This window comes from Alternaria metachromatica, assembly GCF_023757995.1.
Source record: "Alternaria metachromatica strain BMP 0045 chromosome Unknown scaffold_7, whole genome shotgun sequence".
Lineage (NCBI taxonomy): Eukaryota > Fungi > Ascomycota > Dothideomycetes > Pleosporales > Pleosporaceae > Alternaria > Alternaria metachromatica.
In genome coordinates, this window is record NW_026055498.1 from 383,990 (window position 1) to 405,967 (window position 21,978).

The 21,978-nt window shown below is 35.8% G+C and overlaps 2 protein-coding genes across 2 annotated transcripts; one reads left to right on the forward strand and one right to left on the reverse strand.

Moving 5' to 3' along the window:
- Window positions 1-17,612: 17,612 nt before the first annotated feature.
- Window positions 17,613-18,601, forward strand: J4E83_004141 (uncharacterized protein; the record flags this gene model as incomplete). Its single annotated transcript, XM_049331071.1, has 2 exons — window positions 17,613-18,525; window positions 18,579-18,601. 2 exons carry the CDS (start codon window positions 17,613-17,615, stop codon window positions 18,599-18,601), a joined length of 936 nt encoding a protein of 311 aa, XP_049189617.1.
- A 2,024-nt stretch (window positions 18,602-20,625) lies between these two features.
- J4E83_004142 (uncharacterized protein) lies at window positions 20,626-21,910 on the reverse strand (the record flags this gene model as incomplete). The annotated part of the gene is made up of 4 exons (XM_049331072.1): window positions 20,626-20,748; window positions 20,813-21,531; window positions 21,589-21,742; window positions 21,806-21,910. The coding sequence occupies 4 exons, from the start codon at window positions 21,908-21,910 to the stop codon at window positions 20,626-20,628; spliced, it is 1,101 nt and encodes a 366-aa protein (XP_049189618.1).
- Window positions 21,911-21,978: the final 68 nt, after the last annotated feature.

Genomic DNA, 21,978 nt, shown 5'->3' on the forward strand with positions numbered 1-21,978 from the left:
TATTCTTTATATTATATAAGCTTCTTTTTAAGATAAGCTATTGCATAGCTTGTACGCAAATCGTATTACACTAGTTACAAGGTAATAGACTAAACTAATACATTAGCGCGCAATACTAATAGTGTAGTTACTATAGCTTACTCTATATTCTATATCTCTAAGTTCTGCGCTAAACTAAGAATAGCTAAGTTAAATACTAACAGCAACGCTACTGCTGCTAATAGCGGCGGCAGACTGTCCTCTGTTAACAATAACATCTAGACCTAGCTAGATATTAACTAAGGCTTTAACAACAGTCTTAGCGACTTTAAGAATAATAGCAACCTTAGTAATACTAAGAAGAATACCTTCTGTTAACAGCGCGCTGCTACTCTTACTAAACACTAACGCGCTTATAGAGTGTACTTCTAGAACACTAATAATAATAGTAGTAGTAGAGACAGCAACAGCGACAACGCTAAAGCTAGCGCCTAGCGTCGCTGCAACTTACGCTAATAGTTACTTTAGGCTATAGTTAAGCCTAAGAGCTAGACTATCCTCTCTATTATCTAGAATAAAGCTACTAATGCTATCTGCGTCTAACTTACTAACGTCTATAAGAATAGCAAAGAGAAGCTGCTCTATAATATCTGCACTTCTAACTAGCTTAAGAAAGTAGTTAATAAGAACCTAGACACCTTCTTTAGCTACCTTATTAATATTATAAATAACTATATTACTTATAATAAGAAAGTTAAATAGATACATAATAATGCTTACCTCTATAAGAATAAGGTTGCTGCTTATATTAAGCGCGCTAGAGCTTAGGCTAAGGCTGCCTCTAATATTAAGCTTAAGGTACTTACTAAGAAGTGCGCGCATATAATAAAGATAAAGCGTAACTATATAGTCTGTGTCGCTATTATTAATAATAAGATAAAGGCGTCTTGTAACTCTAATATCTACCTTTAGACTTGCATTGCTAACTTTACTAATAATAAGAACTAGCTACAACAGCGTCTAGGCGTTTCTATAGATAGTAGTATTAACTTAGGTAGTAGTGCTGCTAGTAGTTATACTTACCTTAGTAAGAATAGTTAGCTATTAGAATAGTAACACTAACAGTAGGCGCTGCAGTAATAGCATCGCCTAGCAACACCTGTAGGCTCTCTACTACTACTACCTATCTATTCTAACTCTTACGTAGAATATAGTAGTAACTCTCTAGCGCTGCCTCTATAGCTATCTTAACCTACACGCTCTGTCTCTAAGAACCTTACTACTACTAGCGCTAAACTTAAGAATATTAATATGTTCTATAGTAACTCTAATAGTAACACTAGTAAGTATAAGTATTAGCGCAGGTCTGCTAGAAACTTCTTTAAGAAGACTAACGTATACACTACTATAAAGAACTAGATAGACTACGTTGTTAACTACCTTTACGGCTCTACTATACAGTAAGTAGAGTATTGCGCGTCTCTAAACTGTTACACTAGATTTATTAATATTAATAAGATCTTTCTTAACTTAGACTATATCTATAATACTACTAACGCTTTTAGTAACGCTATAGCTACTTTGTATAATAGCACTCTAAAGTAGAAGAATAGCGAGGCCTTTAACGCGTAAGTTAGATACTTTACTTTAATTATTGCTTCTATTAATATAGCTAACTAGAAGTTAGTCTAGCACACTATCTGCCTTATAAAGTATAGCTATAACGTATTCTCTTAGTACTACGTTAGCGATATCTAGAATTAGTTTGTCTACAACTATTGCATCTAGGTATAGTTTCTATGCTTAACTAGAGGTAATAACTCTAACTTAAATACTGCCTATAGTAGCTAAGGTAGTAGTAGCTCTATAACTACGTCTACTACTAGTAGTAACTACTCTACAGGTATACGCACTAACTATAGATAGACTAAGGTCTAGCTAGTAGTCTTATCTAAGTAAGGTAAGTGCTTTAAGTGTAGTAGTACTTATAATATAGATAGTAAGAACTATTACGCTACTAACAGCAACGCTTTATTCTCTTATAAGAATAGAGCTATTATTACTATGTCTAAGGTTCTAGCTCTATAGGCTACTCTTACTAACGTAGCTCTATAAGTGTTAGTTAAGAATATTACTAATTTAGAAAACTAGATGTCTCTAGTAATAGTTACCGCTAGAGACAAATAAAGAGAAAGAATAATATACTCTAGAGTCCTCTAGTTACTCTATATACACCTAGACTAGTACCTACTTACTCTAATACGCTCTTTAACGTCCTTACTAGGCTACTATCTTCTACTCTTCTAACCTTGCTAACTCTGCGCTTACTAGAGTAAAGAACTAAGATTCTATAGATTTATATACAATACTTAGAGAACTAGATATACATAGATAGTAGAGATAATAGTAGAGAAGTAACTCTTAGTGCGAATATAGTAGTTAAAGAAAAGTAACTAGTCTAGAGCTAGTAGTTTGTATTTAAATGTAGAGCTACGTTACCTACTAGCGTTACTATTAATATAGAAGAATTAATAGACTCTAGAGTAACTAGTAACTATATATTATTATTATTTGCGCAATAATATAAACTTAAGACTATTCTACTTAAGTAGCCTTTATAGCTACGCCTAGGCAATAGCAGCGTTATTAGCTAGACTATTACTTATAGTGTTCTACTTAACGTTGCTTATAGCGACTATAGTAGAGAGAAGCTCTTCTACTGTGTTAATATGTCTAGTTACAACCTTATCTTTAGCCTTCTATAGTTAGAAGAATATAATCTCTATATTAACTAGCGCAACTATATAATACGCTTCTATAGTAAGTATTACTTTGCTAATTATCTTGCCTATAGTAAGCCTATTCTAGTCTACAGTGCTAGGTATAGAAAGAAGAAGGCCTCTAATAAGAAGCCTAATCCTGCCTATACTCTTATAGATATTGCTTATATCTCTAGTAACACTACTACTAAGATAGCTTTCTTACCTAATTATAAAGTTGTCTAGATGTACCTATAGAACTTTAAGTAGCTTAGTTAGACTAATAAGAAGAATAAAGACTATAACTACGCAAGACGTATCTTTGTATTATTATTCTCTATTAAGTTTAACGTCTTATTATCTAAAGACATTACTAAGTTCTATAATAAGCTTAACGCGCTGTCTAAACGCAGAGAGAATATCTTACAGAAGCTTTCTAAGTAGCTATATAATATAGCTTACTGCTTTAATTCTAACTCTGCTACTACAGACCTACTAAGACGTTAGAGACCTGTTAACTATAGTATTAACATTATCTCTAGTTCTAAGCATCCCTCTACTAGAATACATAGTCTTAGATATAATAATAGACTTGCTATAAAAGCTTATATTTAGAATATAAACTCTAGAAGAGAGATTTGTAAAAGTAAGTCTAAATACGCCTTACTAGTGCTTGTTATTAAGAAGCTAGAGAGTAGCCTCTGCGTCTGTGTTAATTACTATACTCTTAACGCTATTATAATTAAGAATAGAAATACGCTACTAATAATAAAAGAGACTCTTGCGCGCCTATCTAACATTAGATACTATACTATTATTAATGTTATTACTGCCTTTAACAAGATACGCATTAAAGAGAGCAACAAATACAAGATAGTCTTTCTTACTAGGTATAGGCTATTTAAGTATCTTGTTATGCTATTTAGGTTATATAACGCCTCTAGTATATTCTAGTCTTATATTAACAAAGTACTCTGCGACTACTTAGATAACTTCTACTCTGTATACTTAGATAACGTTCTAGTATATAGTAAGACGCTTAAAGATTATAAGAATTACGTTTGTAAGGTAATTAGTAAGCTTAGCAACGCTAGGCTTTACCTTAATATTAATAAAAGTAAGTTTGCTATAAAGAAGGTTAAGTACCTTAGTCTAATTCTTATAATAGAGGGGATTAAGATAGACGCTGCTAAAGTCTAGACTATACTTAACTAGAAGCTCTCTACAACGCTTAAAGAGTTATAAGCGTTTTTTAGATTTACTAACTTTTATAGACGCTTTATTATTAGTTACTTATATATCTTACGCCTGCTAACTAATCTTACACAAGAATTAAATAGTAATATCTAGGCTAACTTCTCTATTATACGTAGGTTCTCTGTACATAAAGCCTTTAAAAAGCTTAAGTATACCTTTACTATTACTCTAGTACTAGCATACTTTAATTCTAAGCTAGAGACTTAGATAGAGACTAATATATTAGACACTATTATAGCTACTGTGTTGTTATAGGTCTAGCGCGATAGTATTCTAAAGCTAGTTGCCTTTATCTTAACAAAGATATTGCCTGCTAAGTATAATTACGCTATTTACAATAAGAAGCTAATAGCTATTATTAAGGCGTTTAAGAAGTAGCGCCTAGAGCTTATAGAGACTGCTAATTCTATTAAGGTAATCTCTAACTACGCTACGCTATAGATATTTATAGTAAATAAAGAGTTAAACTATTAATAAGCCTGCTAGGTAGAGTTTCTTAGCGAGTTTAACTTTAAGATTACTTACAGACTAGAATAGCTTAGTACTAAGCCTAACGCTCTTACGTAATGCTCTAGCAACACCTCTATAAACCTAAATAACCTGCGTATACTATACTAGAATTAGATAGTTCTTAGACTAAACTGCGTTAATCTAATTGTATAATAGAATATTATAAGAGTATAATATAGTAAGAGCGCTCTTTATACAGCGTATCTTGCCTGTATACTCTTTAAGAATTATTTAGAGTCTATACCTACGTTAGCTACTATAGTATATCTAATAAGCGAGAAAGTAGTTAGTAACAGTAACTTAGTAGATAAGAAGCCTTAGCTAGCTATTGCTTTAGAGCCTATAGCGGAGGAGAAGTCTATAGAGAACTCTTTGCTTTGTGTTATACCTCTACTAGTATAGGTGCTAGTAGAGAGCGCAGTAGACAATGTACTTATAACTACTATTTATATAGCTTATAACACTAATAACACTATAAAAGAGATTATTAAGGCTAAGGCTAAGAGCGCCTAATAGCTACTATATAGCCTTATTACTAATATATAGTTAAAGATAGAGCTAAAGAATTATAAAGTCTATAACAGGCTTATATACTTTAGAAAGCGCCTAGTTATTCTCTTTAATAATAACCTTTGCAAGAAGATTATCTAATAGTTCTACAACACTCTCTCTGCTAGCTATAGTAGTAAGCAACTAACGTACTACTTAGTTAGTTAGTATTACTACTAGCCTCTAATAACAGACACTATTGCTTAGTACACTTATAAGTGTATTGTCTGTTGCTGTTTAAAGCTATACAAGAACTAGAAGTAAGGCCTTCTCTACCTATTACCTATCTCTTAAAGCTTCTAGATAGATATTTCTATTAACTTTATTACTCTGCTTCTGCTATACTTACGCTTTAGCAAGACCTATAAGTACGTTATAGTAGTTATTAATAGACTTAGTAAGTAGTAATAGTTTATTACTCTTAATAGCCTTAATGTGTAAACTATTATCTACGCATTTATAGAGTATATATAGAGAGAGAAGAGGTTCTCTTCTATAGTAGTATCTAACTGCAGTTTATAGTTTATCTTCTACTTCTAGAAGAAACTCTATTACTATATAGGCGTTACGCCTAAGCTATCTACAGCTTACTACTCTAAGATAGATAGTTAGACTAAAGTTACTAATACTAGATTAAAGTACTATCTCTGTGTATACACTAACTACATACAGAATAACTAGGTAGACTAGTTGTTTATTGCGCAGCTCGCTGTTAATAACTAGAAGAATACTTCTATAGATATATCTTCTACTATAGCTACTAAAGAATATCTTCTACGTATAGGTATTAAGTCTAACTATACTATCTCTACAGCTCTCTTCTATTCTAAGTAGCTGCTTAAAGAGGAGGCCTGTAAGATAGTAAACTATATAGCTAATATTGTCTGCTTTATGTAAAAGAACTTGCGCTAGACATAAAATAGAATAGAGCACTACGCTAACTATAATAGGTAAGCTACTTCTAAATACTATATTAGCAATTGTGTGTATCTTAATGCTTGCAATATACCTACTATACAACTAAATTAAGGCCTTAGTGTAAAGAACCTAGAGCTCTATAAGGTTAGCGCTGTATCTAATTAGTACGCTGTTGTTCTTAACTTGCCTAACTACTATAAGAACGTGTACTCTGTTTTTTATCTATAGCTACTACACCTTAACGCTAATTAGACTAATTATAATAATAAAGGTAAGGTTATATATAAGAAGCTAGATAGTGTCTATAACTATTATATTAAGAAGGTTATTAACTACTATATTAAACAACGTTGTAAAGACTCTATTACTAGCCTTAAGAGTACATAGTAGTATAAAGTTAAGTACACTAACTCTTCTAACTAGAACGCTAACCTACCTTAGTAAGACTATACTAATCTATAGAGTGCTAAAGAGGCTATAAAGAACTTCTATAATTACTATTCTTATAAGCTACTACTATACTCTCTCTACTGCAACCTAGCTCTATATCTTAATACTATCTTAGTGTACACCTTTAACAGCTACGCTAATAGCTCTAATAATAAGAGTATAGCAGAAGGCTCTATTACTTAGTAGACTAATCTATTAGAGGAGGCCTATTGCAGCGCTAGTTTAGAAAGCAAGCCTTATAGTTGTCTAGTAGACCTAAAGTAGCTAGGCAAGGTAAGGCACTCTTTTAGTACTAACTACACACAGCTCTATTGCAGCACTTATACTCTAATCTAGTTAGGCGTTACTGCTAGAACTTTACTATTAGCGTTACTGTCTTCTAGACTCTAACTCTAACTCTAACTCTAACTCTAACCTTAACTCTAACTCTAACTCTAACTCTAATTCTAATTCTAGTATTAGCTCTAACTTTAACACTGCGCCTACGTGTCGCAACACAACTAGACAGTACTTTATAGAGAATGTAATGCTTTACAGAATAAAGAATAGAATATAGAGCGTTGCTATTAAGGCGCGTATTGTATTTAGATAAGCTTGTCGCTATTAAGGCGCACGCTCTATTAGAGGAGCCTCTTAATTGCTAGTGCAATTGCTTTAAAAGAGGGGGGTAATGTTATAGTTCTAGCTACAACTACTCTATTACGTTATTACGTAACTAGCCTAGCCTAATTAGGTTAGACTAGCGCTAGCTCTAGAATATAAAGGTCTCTGCACCTCTGTGTTCTGCTTAATAGCTTATATTCTATTATATGCCTACCTAATCGCATCTCTTATAATAACTATATAATTACTTTACTATTTATATTATAACTACGTAATTACTTATATTATAACTATATAAATATAGTAAATATATAATTCTATAATAGCGCGTTATAGCGTATAGGTAGTAAACACTTACCTATAACACTATTTAATATTATAACTACTTTCTCTATTATCTATAACTAAGTTATATTACTATTAATTTAATTACTATAAGATAACTCTCTAAATACTTACTTATCTATCTATATTTTCTACTACGTTGTAATAGCCTCTATTATAGACGTATAACTATCTCTAAGTTCTCTACTAGGTAGTAGTTCTCTAGATAGTAGTTCTTTAGGTCTAACTAGAGTACTTTTATTAAAAAAAATATATATCTAATACTTAAACTAGAAGCTATCTACTAATAATATTACTAAAGATTATAGTTACTACTCTAAGTATTACGTAAGCCTTTACTCTAGTATAGTAGTAGCTTAAGTATACCTAGGTTTTATTTATATATATAAAGCTTTACTAATATAATATAGAAGCGTCTTAAGACTAGCGCTAGCGCTACTAGTAATATTACTTCTAGATTTTTTATTAATCTAGAAGTACCTAGCCTAACGCTACTTAACTTTTATAGTAGCTTTTAGAGATATAGCGTTTAGCTAATATTTTAGTATAGTAACCTTACTACTAGTTTCTCTAGGTCTTCTACTTATAGTCTATTTAAATCTCTATCTTAACGTGCTTTTATTATAAGCTTCTCTAACACTTCTACTTCTTTATATAGTATATTATCTTCTAGTTTAACTCTATCTAATATTAACGTAGCTTTCTATTAACCTATTACTTCTACTTCTATATTAACTCTTTTTCTTCTAGCCTCTACTCTAGCTTATATAGCTTTTAGACTAGTAACTTCTTTAAACACTTCTTATCTATTCTCTAATACTAGTTCTAACACTAGAATAGATAGTACTATATACCTTTAATAAGACTTAAATAGTAGTAATATACCTAAGATAGTAGTAGCTAGAAAGAAGTAGAATACTATTAAGAGAAACTACTACGCTATAGCTTAAGCTAGTAAAAAACTCTCTTTTACTTTCTTTTTAGATAAAGTTAAGTAGAGATAGACTATAGAAGGTAAGTCTACTAGTAGCACTAGTAGCTCTCTAAGTAACTCTCTCTCTTTATCTTAGCTTTAGACTTCTTTAGGTATTTATAGCTTAGCCTTTATACTTTATAATTAGAACCTAGATAATAAGTCTTTTATATTACTATCTTTATTATTATAAAAAGCTAGCTCTTTCTATAGTTATAGCTATAGTAATTTAGTTACTAGTGTAAGTTAGTTACGTAACTATTTCTACGCTAAGTCTTGTAGTTCTTCTCTTTTACGTTCTTCTAGCTATTACTTCTAATATATAAGTTATAAGATATACTAACCTATAGATATATATAAAGATAATAAGCTTTACTTATTCTATAATCTATCTTAGATTAAACTATAGTAAAAGTAAAGTGTTAATATAGTGTATTATTATAGTTATTACTATTATATCTAGTATATAGATATATTTAATAATAACTATATATATAAATAATCTATATATAAAGAGTATTATATACAAGGTATAATAGATATAATACCTAACGTCTCTTTATCTTGTAAAGACGCTTTCTTAACTTTATCTTTATATAGCCTAGTATCTAGTTAGTATCTTACTACTAATTCTATTAAAAGTAGTTAGTGTATAAGTTATAGCTATACTACTTAAAAAGTACCTAATTCTAAACTAACTAAGTAATGTTATCTTACTAGTAAGGTAGCTCTATAGGTCTCTAACCTCTTTTTAAACTTAAGTTCTAATAAGTAGTAAGATAATCTAGTACTTACTAATTAAGACTTTAAGCTACTTTAAAACTTCTATACTAAGTTAGATTCTAAAAAGCTAGAAACCTATACTTAGTGTTATAAAAGATAGTTTTATATAGGTCTTAATAATAATAGCGTATATAAATTCTATATTAAGGCTAACACTAGTCTTAAAGAGAATAAACTATATCTATATAGCGCTATTAATAATCTAGACTCTAGCTTTTATAAGAAAGACCTAGAGCCTCTTACGTAGATTAAAAAAATACTTATTACTAAAGTATATTACTTTATTAAAGTCTACTAAGTTTAAGAAGTATAGTATAAGTATAAGAGCTATATTATTAACTTTCTTACTAATATAGTAAAGGTGTATAATTACCTTTCTTTTCTCTTTTTAGATTTTAATATAATTCTAGTATAGCTCTCTAACTATAATAAAAATTCTTATATATAGCGCTAGTCTTAATATAATACTTATATATAGAAGCTAGTTATTAGAAAGTAGCTTAAGTTTCTATAGTAGTATTATTCTAGTTACTATAATATTAAGATTGCTTATAATAACCTTAATATATTAGATAATAACTTCTTTATAGATAATAAACTTATTATATATAAAGTAGAGGCTAATATCTAGTTTAACGCTATAGCTATTAACTCTAATAGCTATATAAATAAAGATCTAGAAGTTATAGTAGTACCTAATCTTTATACTAACTATAATAAGATTAAATAGATCTAGTAGTAACTATATTCTTAAAGAGTAATAAGGTAATAGATAATTAGGCGTTAACTACGTTAACTACCTAAGATAAGTATGCTAACGCCTTAAGCTACTCTATTATCTAAGTTTAATAAGATATATATACTATTAAGTTAGGCCTTTTCTAGATTATATTCTTATAGCTAGGTAGAGTACGTATTAGTAAGGCTTTATAATATTACTTACTCTAAGTATATACGCTATATACTTCTTTATAAAAATATATAATTTACTTAGTATTCTTAGTTTTGCTATATAGTCTTTAATACTATTATATATATATAAATTAACACTTAAGCTAGCTTCTTTATTAATACTCTTTATTCTTAGAATAAGAAGTTAACTATAGAGTAGCTACGTAACACCTTTAATAATAATAGTAATAAATTACGTTAGATTCTTAACTCTATTACTTACTATTCTACTAGCCTAGTTAGTACTTAGCCTTATTAGAGTAGGTAGATAAAAGTGCTTAAGTCTATAATTTAATAGCTAAGTTACTCTAGTTTCTTTCTTACGCTATTAGCTATAGATATACACTAGAATAGTCTAATAAAGCTATTCTCTAATTATAAAGTTTAGCTTTTAGCTAATTAAACTTAGTAAGTTTATTTAGTCTATAATAATCTCTAAGATAACCTCTATATTATAGTATATTACTTCTATTACTATCTGTAAATCTTTTAAAATAAAGTACTTAATATTAAGTTTAATATTAAGAATTTCTAGTATTGCTTTAAATAGTAGTCTTATAGTAGTATATATAATTATAGTCTCTTTTAGATAGATAGTTTATCTTTAGTTAAGACTCTTACTATTAGTAAGCTAGCTTATAATATATTTACTAAGTTCTAGAGTATTTATATTACTATATTTAACCTATAACCTAACTCTAGTGTCTAGCCTACTACTTTAGATTCTATAATTTAAACCTCTAGACTTAAGCTTATTAATAGTAGTAATATATTATCTAATATAGTAAATTAAGTCTAAGGCTATGCTTATAACATATCTTACTATTAACGCAAGAATAAGAGTATAAGTTTAATAGAGTATTAATTTAGGTTTTTATATAATAAGTATAATAAAGCTTATATTACTAAGTATCTAAATTACTTCTATTAATACTTCTTTCTAGTGCGTAATAATTCTCTTATAAACAAGTATAACTAACTATTTATAATAAGCTAGTAGGTAAATACTAATATATTACTCTATACTAGTGTTACTACTATTATAGAGTACGTTGTTAAGTATACTTCTAAACTAAAGTAAGCCTTACTTTCTTACTATAAGCTTATATAGGTAATTATTTCTTTTATAAATAAGTTAAGACCTTTCTAGTCTCTAGTAATAAAGCTTATAAATAAGCTACTTAGTAAGCGTAATTACTTTACTTAGAAAGTATATTATTAGCTTCTTAGTCTCTCTCTTAAGTAGGTATCTTAGACTTTTATATATATAGATATACGCCTATTAAACTAATAGTCTAGAATAACTTAAATTAAAGATAGTAAAGTGCGTTAAGATCTTACTATTCTAGAGTATTATATATAATACTCTAACTTTCTTAATAATATTAATCTTCTTATATTTCTATATATGCATAAATATTAGGCGCTATATAATATTTAACTATAAGGTAAAGCTTATATTATTAACTACTTTTCTTAGTATTCTCTAATAAATGTTAAGAATTATAAGTAATTAAAGCTTATATTATATTACTCTTTTAAGGCTATTAAAGATCTTCTATTTATTAAAGGTACTTATAATAAGCTTTATAGTAACTTCTTTAAAGTCTATAAAGTATACTATAAGTATTATAATTATAAAGCTAATAGCTTTAATAATATACTACTAGATCTAGAAGAGTCTATTTATAAACCTACTTAGAAGAATCTAGATAACGTAGTATTAAATAATATAGATACTAACTAGAGTAAGCTTATATAATAGCTTCTAAACTAGACTAGTACTAATAGTAATATATAGAATTAACTTAGATACTACTCTAAGAATTATATAGATTAGAGTAACTAAGTAGATAAGTATTCTAACCTCTTAACTAATTAGTAGATAGATATAAAGGTAGACTATCTAGCTCTACTTTTAGTATTACCTATAATATTATATAAAAACCTTAAACTTAAGTAGAGGCTACTATATAATACTATTCTTAATTACTATAAGAGCTCTACTATAGGCGCAAAACTAGCCTAGTTACTTCTATATTTAGATAGCAAGGCTAGTACTAGTAAGATAACTATTATTTAGGCTCTATATAATACTATTAATAATATTACTTAAGACTATTTATATTTATCTTCTATTCTTTAAGTAGCGTCTACTAGTATAGCTACTTATAACTTTAGTAGTAGTACTTTATATTTACTATTTTACTTTAACGTTAAGAGTAAGTCTTATTAGAAGCTATCTCTTATATACCTATAAGCGCTTTAGAATAAGTTTAGAGGTATAGAGTACTTTATTATTAATAAGAAGTCTATAGTTAGTATTTATATACTAACTTAAATTTATCTACGTCTAGAAGAGATCTTTTCTAGAAGCACTATATAGTATTTCTCTAGCGTCTCTATTATTCTTACTAGTAACTTCTTCTAGCTTTCTTTTATTATAGAGAAGGCTATCTATAATACTAGTAAACTACTTTCTAAATTAAGTAACGTTACTCTTAGTAAGTTTCTCTATAAGAAGTTTAACTATATAATTACGCTAGATGTTATTAAGCGCTAGACTAGTAATAATACTAAGTTATAAGCCTTTTAGCTTACTTTTAATAACCTTTGTATTAATAAAGTTAGTTACTAGAATTAGATACTACTTATAGATTATATACGTGTTAAGCTCTAGAGTAGTAAAGACTTTACTTATTTTAAAAATATAATATAGATCTTTATATATAAGAATAATATTAAAGTATATAACTACTACTATATAGCCTAACTAAGGCGCGCTGTATTACTTATTAAGGCGTCTTATACTAGTAGAGTTCTAGTAGAAACTACTAGTACTAATAAAGCTAGAAATCTCTATACTCTAATACCTATATCTATTAATACTTATATTATACTATAGAATAATCTTTAGATTAACTATTAGTTATTTAATAGCTCTATAAGTACTATCTAAGATATAGTCTAGCTTATTAGTACTAATTATAATATTAACTTACTCTTTACACTCTTAGTTAACTTTAATAAGTATAATTAGAATACTTTCTATATCTTAAAGAACTTTAAGACTAATTAATTATTAGTTCTAATCTTCTACGTAAAGCGTAACTAGGTAAAGTTAACTATTACTTATATATAAATATAGTTTTCTATTACTATTATATACGCTATTACTATCTATAAGAGCTAAGGTTTCTTTATTACTACTACTATACTTAATCTAGAAAAGAAGTAAGACTTCTTACCTAGTCTTACCTATATTACTATCTTATATATTAGAACTCTAGATAGTCTTTTATTTAAAGAGCTATTTAACTTAAAGTAACTTAAGTTTAAAACTATAAATACTACTATTATATAAGCGTATAATCTTGCTATTTATAAGAGTTAGAAGATTTCTCTACTTCTCTAATATAGTAATAATAGAAAAGATAATAACTTACTAGTATTTTTTAGCTCTTAATATAGTTATATAAGCTAAATATTAATTCTACTATTACTATCTAATTCTATTATTTCTTTTAGAGAGTTACGCTCTATAATTATAGTATCTTCTAGAGCTACTAGTTCTATTATTTTTTCTAACATTACTACGCATCTACTTAGACTACTACTATCTTATTATATTAATAGGCTTTTGCTATGTAACTTAGCTTAGTATAATAACTTTAATAAAGTATAAGTAAGCTAGAGTAATAATAGTATAAGCTAGTTTAAGTATATTACTTCTACTTTCTTCTATAACTATAACTCTATACCTATTATTTATTAAGCCTTCTCTAGTATTAATATATATATCTAGTATAACTATAGACTTACTATAAATAACTTATAACACTAGATATAGTATATAAATAGCTAAGATTATAATATAGTAAAGTTAGAGATAAACTTAGTTAAGAATACATTCTGTAACTTATATAAGAATATAATATAATTAGAGAATACTATAAAAAATAGTAATACAAAGAATAGTAATATAAAGAAAAATACTATTAGATACTTAAGTAGGCTTCTACTTATTAATATTTACATTAACTAGTTATGTAGACTTATAGGTAGATAATAAACATTTACTTTTATTAAACTACTAGACCTTTACTATTACGCTATAGGCCTCTTAGCGTTTAGAGCCTAACATAGTAGCTAAAGCTATACTTCTTTAGTGCTGTTTATAAACTAACAGACTATTTTAAGTAAGCTCTCTTACTTTAAGCAACTATTTTTTCGTGTGTTGTCTTTATTTAGACCTGGGACTGCTTAACGATGCGAGGTGTTGCTGTTGGGCCTAAGTTGGCGCAGGTGGTTAGAAGGCTGAGGGGCGGAATGTCGCGTTATCTTCGCGTCGCGGGACCATTGGAAGGAGACGCGACGCCAAGAAGCTTTGACTAGGATTTTGCTACCCCACCTAATGCCTCGCACCCTGTCGCGAGCTAGATGCGATGTCCACTACGTTATCACTTCTGCGCATTCCAGGTACATCATTCGGGTATCATTAGGTTCCTGTTCTTTCAACAGCCAAATCGGATGCAATACGGCCGCTCAACGTGTGGCTGATCGAGTGCGCCTCCGTTGGGCAGATACACGGAGGTTTAGCATCCATCTGCAACTCAACTATGTGCATGGGCCACGCAACCTCGAGCTACCCTGGGCGTTGTCACTGTATAGATGCTGGCACTAAATTACACTGCAAGTAGGCGATCGGATTGACCGATTCCCTCTGGTGCAGCAGTTACGGTAATCTTCTAGAACCTTCTTTACTAATGGGCCCAGTCAACATTGTGGAGTTTCTGAGACGTAAACATCTGTTTTACCTACCCATTCCACAGCTGTTTGGCGACATATTGCAGGAGACTTTGGTTTCCTAACATCTGATTATGGTCTCTTCTCGAAATCGCCATAGAAGCCATAGTATTAGGAGAGATGATTGTCTTTCGCGTGTCATAGTCGCTTACCCACCTGTGAGAAAGCGATTCCAGGGAGACGGACAAACCTTTCCAGCTCACTTCCTTGTTACACGTCGCCAAATGCTTTTCTTAACCACCACTTCGCAGCTTAGCACACATTCAACTATTTTCCGCACGAGCGATATCAGAGCCGCCACTCCCTAGAAAACCAGAACCTACGTTTGAAGGTTTACCTCCTGAGATCTAGACGCAGATTTGCCACTCACGGGCGTCGTATGCAGACGGAGAGAGCTTCATCCTTAACCCCATAAGCCTTTCTAGTCTCCGTCTCGCTAGTCGAATCATCCATTCGAAGACCCAAGACGCATTCCTACAGCGTTATCTCTCTTCATCCAAGTTCAGCCTGATGCCATGGAGTCTGGCTATTCTGAAAGACCTATCTGAAAACAAGCATCTGTGCACATACGTAGAAGAGTTGGAGTTCGGCCCGGAGATATTAAACACGAATCTGGATGTAGACCTTCGATATATCAAAGAGCCGTAGGAAGAGCCGTCTATAGGATGTCCACACCCTCAGAGCTACATACACATGGATTCTGCCCGACCTGTATAGCCCATAGTCAAGCTTCCGGAGCCGCTGTGGAAAGGTCTTACTGGAAGAGGTTCAGGATCAGCATTAGTGGTTCGTTGGAATGACCGAGGCGGCTATACCCACTGGCTTCAAAAGTACGAAGGCACGCTGAAGAGACTGGTCGAGCACCAGAGCCGCTTTAGCATAGCGGCCGAATACGTTCGAGATGCCATCGGAAAGCTTACGAACTTGAAGAGCATCAAGATCAATCCTCGTCCTATAGGAGCATATTACGAAGAACGATTCGCCAAGCCCATACTACGGAGTCGGGGTACCATGTCGCTCTATCGCGCAGTCGGGGCACACGCTATCGAAGTGACCACCGATTTGGCCCCATCTGGTTCGAAAACTCTATTAGAGTTTAGCCTCGATGGCCTTCTCTTCATGGAGTATTACGCCGAGATCATCATGCTGGAGAATCTCTCGAAGATACTGAGCACGGTTGACTTGGACAAGCTCACGGTTGACCTGACAATCACCGCGGCGAACCTTCCATCGAACGGCAAGATTTACGATACTGGCCATCAAAGCTGGAGAGCTATAGCTCCTCGGATACGAAGTCTAACCTTCGATTGCGCAATGAGTGATATCGATGGCGGCGAGGTTCCTGCCTTGCTAACATGGATATCGGAGATGTTGATCTATGCTACTGCAGTCGAGCACTTCTATGGACGCAGCTGTGACTTTGAGTACCGGATGTTGCGGACTGTCTTTGTGCAGTCTTCCTGGACCAGTCTTCGAACGTTACATCTCTTCCGGTCTTGCAGTCACGGGCGCAATTTGCTTCGGATGCTTCTCCGTCATCGCTCAACATTAGAAGATGTGAGCTTTTCGCATGTCACAGTCACAGGTACGAGCATAGCAGCATGGAGAGACGTATTCGTGGCAATGAAAGACATGCATCGGCTCGGGCGTGTCACGCTTGAGCAGCTCGAAATACAAGGCGACCTCGATATGTCTAGCAATGCGCCATACTCATGGGCTTCTAAGCCACTCACATCTGATCGGCTGAAAGCCAAAGGGTACGAGAAGGTTCGCTCGATGCTGGACTTCGTGACGCAGCGCATACTACTTCTTTCGGGTCGAGAGATCATGTTCTGGCAAGTCCATTTCGAGGTTCCTCCATGAGAAATTTTGTGGCACCAACTTCATGAGATTGCGAACTTAGCCGCTTCTACGGATTCCAGAAGCAAAGAACTATCTTACGAAGCTGCGATTCGAGTCATCTGTTTGGAAGCGCTAGCCGCGCACACTGGGCGAGCTCAGGTAGGAGAAGAGGGTCCGACTGTAGCTCCAGTCATGACCTAGGTAATTGTAACTCTCTTGGAATCAAGCCACCCATTCAGAGTCAAGTAATGTCGCTAAATGCGTCTTCTGGTACTATAACAACACGCGATTATCGACCAAGTGCATCTGAGTAGAACAACGAGTGCGCGTACATGCGGAGGTTCGGATGCACAGCATGCAGCACGGGACTACCCTTGGTTCTATGCCATGATGACATTGTCACATCACTCAATTCTTTACTCTTACCAATGCAAAACATCAGCTTACGAAGAATAGTAAGCATGCCAATGAGGTATCAGACAGTACAACGCAGGTTTTCGCCATGCCCGCGTATGCTAATCCTCCAGTATGCAGGGCTGACCAAGCTGGTACATATAACTCGGCAATGCAGCATTATCATACGCTCTACTCATGGTGGGGTCACCATTGGCGTGGTAATACTCGAGCTTCTACTGGCATCTCTAGATATAGGTTACAGGTAGCGACGCCGCGAACCCTGGTACCATATACGGGGCCACCGTGCTAGATCGCACCTCATTAACAACAACCACGGGTCTATAAAGGCACACGACTTTATTTAAACCCCCGAAAAGTCTTCTTCATTAGCGATTCTAATAGCTTCAACGCGATCACAATATTCACGATACAAAACTTCCCGACCAGAAACCCAAGATCTGGTATCAGCACACATATATTAATCGCTTGCCATGTCCTCAAGCGCTTCGATCAACTCGGTTGATTCTCTCGAGGAACTCTATGGCACCAACACAGCTACCGTCTCGCATGTTGTTGAAACGCCCATGGAAGAGGTCCGACGCTTCTTCCTGGGCAAAAGCCATACCCAGATATTGAAGTATGGCCTTGGTATGGAGATACCCGGCGCACCACCACTAGCGGCGCATACCATCGTTGTCACCATGGATTGCGAAATGCACGAGATAGAGCCACGAGTGCTGACAGAATATGGCCTCAATACGTTTTCGCGGAAAGAGATGGCACCAGTTCTCAATAATCCCGGTAAACATGGAGAAAACGTCTTGCAGAACATTTACTACTACCACATTCGTATCCTGGAGAACGCGCACCTTATCAACTTCAGGTACGTCCGAGGAAACCCCGAAAGAAATCACTTCGGCTCAACGCGCTTTGCCACGAAGGAAGACGCAAAACAGTTCCTGATCGAAACACTCGCGTGGCCTGTCGATGATGACAACGAGGATGGTCGTAAATGCCCAGTCATATTTCTCGGCCACTCAGTCAAGAATGACCTTCGCATGCTGCAAGAAGAGCTTGGTATCGACCCCAAATTCGACAGCAACGTCGTCGCCATCATCGATACCCAGAAGATTGCGAATGAGCAGGGTATCCGTGGAAAGGGTCAGCAAAAGGGCCAGCAAATCGCACTAAAAACTTTGATCCCACACTTTGGCGTGGAGTTTCGCGATGGTCATACAGCTAGTAACGATGCGGCGTACACCATCATCAGTGCCGTACAGATGGTCTTGAAGAATTCGCTGCCGAACGACCCAACCCGCTCGCTGCAGGACGTTGTGGACGGTGTCGCGAAGGATAGTAAGGGGACTGTTGTGGCATTTGGGGTGCCTAGATGGTGCACTGAATGTAAGGTTGCCAGCCATCTTGTTCAGCCAGGATGCAGGAAAAAGTTCATGAAGATAGAAAGAGGGATGAGGAGTGATTCTTATAAGCGACCATGATCGCGCTGCTTGCACGCGTTCTATGATCCTATGTTTACCGATGGGGTGTTGGTGGAGGCGTGGTGGTGGGCTGACGGGCATTAACTTCCCTATTTCTTGAAGATGTCGCTTGGTGGTCACTTCAGACCAACACGCTGTATTAGTCTTATTACAGTGTATAGTATTGACACCTCAATTTATCTCGACTACCACCGCATTCACATGTTGCTCTCCCCACCAACCGCGCGATCGCTCGAACTCGAATCCCATACCCTTGTTATCCGATCTAACAGCACCTCCCCTTCTTCCCAGCTCCATTCCAATAAGTCGTCGTCACATAGCCTCCTTGGTCGTTCCTCTTCTTCTCTTTAGGCCAGCAACATGCCATGCACACGAGGATGAAGAAGAGAAGCGCAACCGTGGCTGCAAGACCAATCATGATGGCTTTGCCGTGAACACCAAAGTAGACATACTCGTTGGGATTGGTGGAAGCGGCGCTTTCTGCTGGCGAAGTGGAGGTTCCCACAACAGAGGTAGCGAGTGTTGTCGTTGCCATGGTTGCTTTTGCTTGGGATAGATGGCTGTGATATCTGATGTCAGTCGTCATGGCTGTAGACTGATGATGATGGGCTTTGTACCTATGAGAGTTTTGATCTAATGCCAGTCTGATGTGTAGCTTCTTCAATGCTAGATCACCTCTAAGGTGTGTGAGGTCGAGCTGTCAGTACGCATAGAGCTACAGCGTGCTTTTATCCGTGGACTCAAAGGCTTCTGCGCACGGTATCCTCTCGCGACTTCCACTTTGACATGGTCAAAGGTCTCCCCAATATTCTGTCTCAACTTACACAACCTGCTGAGCTCGGTTATTGAAACGCGCTGTTTACACAACTTCTCGCGAGAAGCAGTGATCTTTTGGAATATCATGCAGCTATCCTTCCAAACAGGTCCATAGCCACAAAGAGGCCGGCCTCAGCGCTTGCTAATCTCCCAACGAGTTGAGAAAATGCCCGATAGGGCTGAACGGCCGACCCGTCAATACTTACACTAACGGAAAACTGCATGGAAGGTTGGTAGAAGGCCCAGACATGGTGGGAAGAAGGTGGTGTGACCTTGTTCCCAGTGAAGAAAGATAGAAAGGCGATATAGCCCGTTGAGTAGAGCGACACTCAGTATCTTTCAGAGTGAGCTGATTATCCAACAGCGTTTCTCGATCCTATGTCGGGCTTCGTTGCGTCCTTCTTGTCCTGAGCTGTAGTGATTCTGCCTTGCGACAACATTGTTCCACGATCCAATAAAACGGATGTCACTTCACGAAATGTTACGCGAACGTGGCGCTGCAACGGCGATGCATGTTTGTACATAGCTCCAGTGAAACGGACCCTTACAGACACTGCAGTCGAGATGCTTACTGGACGTATCCTTGTCTATACACGCTTTTGAATTGGAGAGTGAGACGAGAACTCAAAAGAACATTCATCGCGAACTTGAAGTCTAACGGCGGATTATATTCTGTGGCTTGAAACTTGCCGTATAATATCGCTCTCCATTACTAATTACCTCTGATCGTACATTAACTGTCTTACTACTTCCGGTTCACCTCTGGCAGCACAAAATCAGAAGTTCGTAGATACCCCAGGTCGATGTCCTCTATGCATATCCGAATCCTCCATCTCCGCGACGCCATTCGGTACGTTTCCTTGACTTCTTGGATCAAGCTGCGGCGGAAGTAGAGGCTCGTTGTGCAGTTCAGCAGCTTCATGAACAACACCGTGAAAGCCATCAGTACCAAGCTCACTCATCAGACTCATGGTTCCCGCACCATGTAGTTCGGCCGAGCGTGTGGAGCGTAGAGGTGCGTTCGTGCCAAGCTCACTCACCGGACTTCTCACTCCCTCACTGCGGAGATCGGCGCTGCTTGTCCTGATAGTAGGTCCGCCGGAAGGCGAGTTTGCATGCCAGCCTTGCATTGTCGAAGCTTGAGAGATGGGCGACGTGGGTGAAGACATGCTCGTTACGGCGTGTGAACTCAGCTCAGGGTATCGAGAGTCCATATTGCTTCCATGTCCATGCGGTTCAGATGGCTGTGCCGAATTGTAGTATCGCGCGTTTTCGCCGCCTCCACCATGCATCTCCGGGGATCTGAAGTAGCCTGTTTGGGGACGTGGCATTGGCATATCCTCGCTGTGTAATTCGGCTTTCGAGCGTTGACGCACCGGCACGCCGGCTCCCATCTCCGAGTATCGGCCGAAGCTCGAATCATGCTGGATGTTTGGTAGTTTAGGCTTCGGGCTGGTGTTGCGAGAGGGCTCCCATATATCTGCTGGAGACGCAAGTGAAGATTGGCGTTTGCGACGACGCATAAAGAGGAATATGAGGCCAATGATGAGCGCAATACCCACGGTACCGCCTGCTGCTGTGCCAGCGATAGCGGTGGTGCTGAGTGTAGGGCCAGCAGCGGCAGTGACGGTAGATTGAGGTGCGCCGTTCGAGGTCGCAGTGACAGTGACGTGTGAGTGGACAGTCACACCATTCTGTCCCTTCGACGTAGATTGTGCAAGACCAGTTTCGTTCGGGAGCGGCGCCGGCCCAACTGATGTCGTCCCTCCTTCTGTTGTGGAGCTCGGTGGCGTTGAAGTCGCTGACAGTGATGGCTGGGAAGATGTGTCTGCCAACTGTCCTGTGTCTGTAGAAGTAGCGACCGATGTTATTGGGACTTCAGTGACGGTACTATCCGTAGAATCAATGGGTGCATCTCCTCCCGATTTTGTTGACGCGTGTGGATCACTGGTAGATGATAGCACAGTTACAGTAATTTTCGCAGTACTACTCGATGTTGTGTCCTTGAGCAAGTCCTTGTAGTTGAAATAGTCCTCGCTAGATATGAATCTGACATTTTTGTCCTCGCACGCTGCGAAGAATAGATTCACATAGTCTGCGGTCTCTTATTAGTATATCTGGATCAAGTGTGTCGCGCACATGAGAGACTTACCTTGTCGGTCTGTCAAGCTTGGACATGCACCGAGAATACACGGACCAAACACGTTGAAGTGTATGGGGATAACCTCTGGAAGGCTACAAAAGCCAGCGAGGTTATCGGCGCAATTGCCATCGAGAAACTTGCCTTCGCCGACGAGACATTGCCTCTGGCACTAGTGTCAGTGACATAGTTTACTAGAATAGCTGCATGGCCAGTACAAGCAACTTACAGTACAGTCAGGAAGCGGTAGTGGTGGCTTCGGAGGCACACAGAATTGATCACGCGCTTGCGCCGCGACGATGCTGATCAGCAAGAATAGCACGTAAAGTATCATGTCGAACGTAAGCGTTGATGGCTAGATCGAGTCGAAGAAGAAGAAGAAGCCCATCAAGAGCAGAAGAG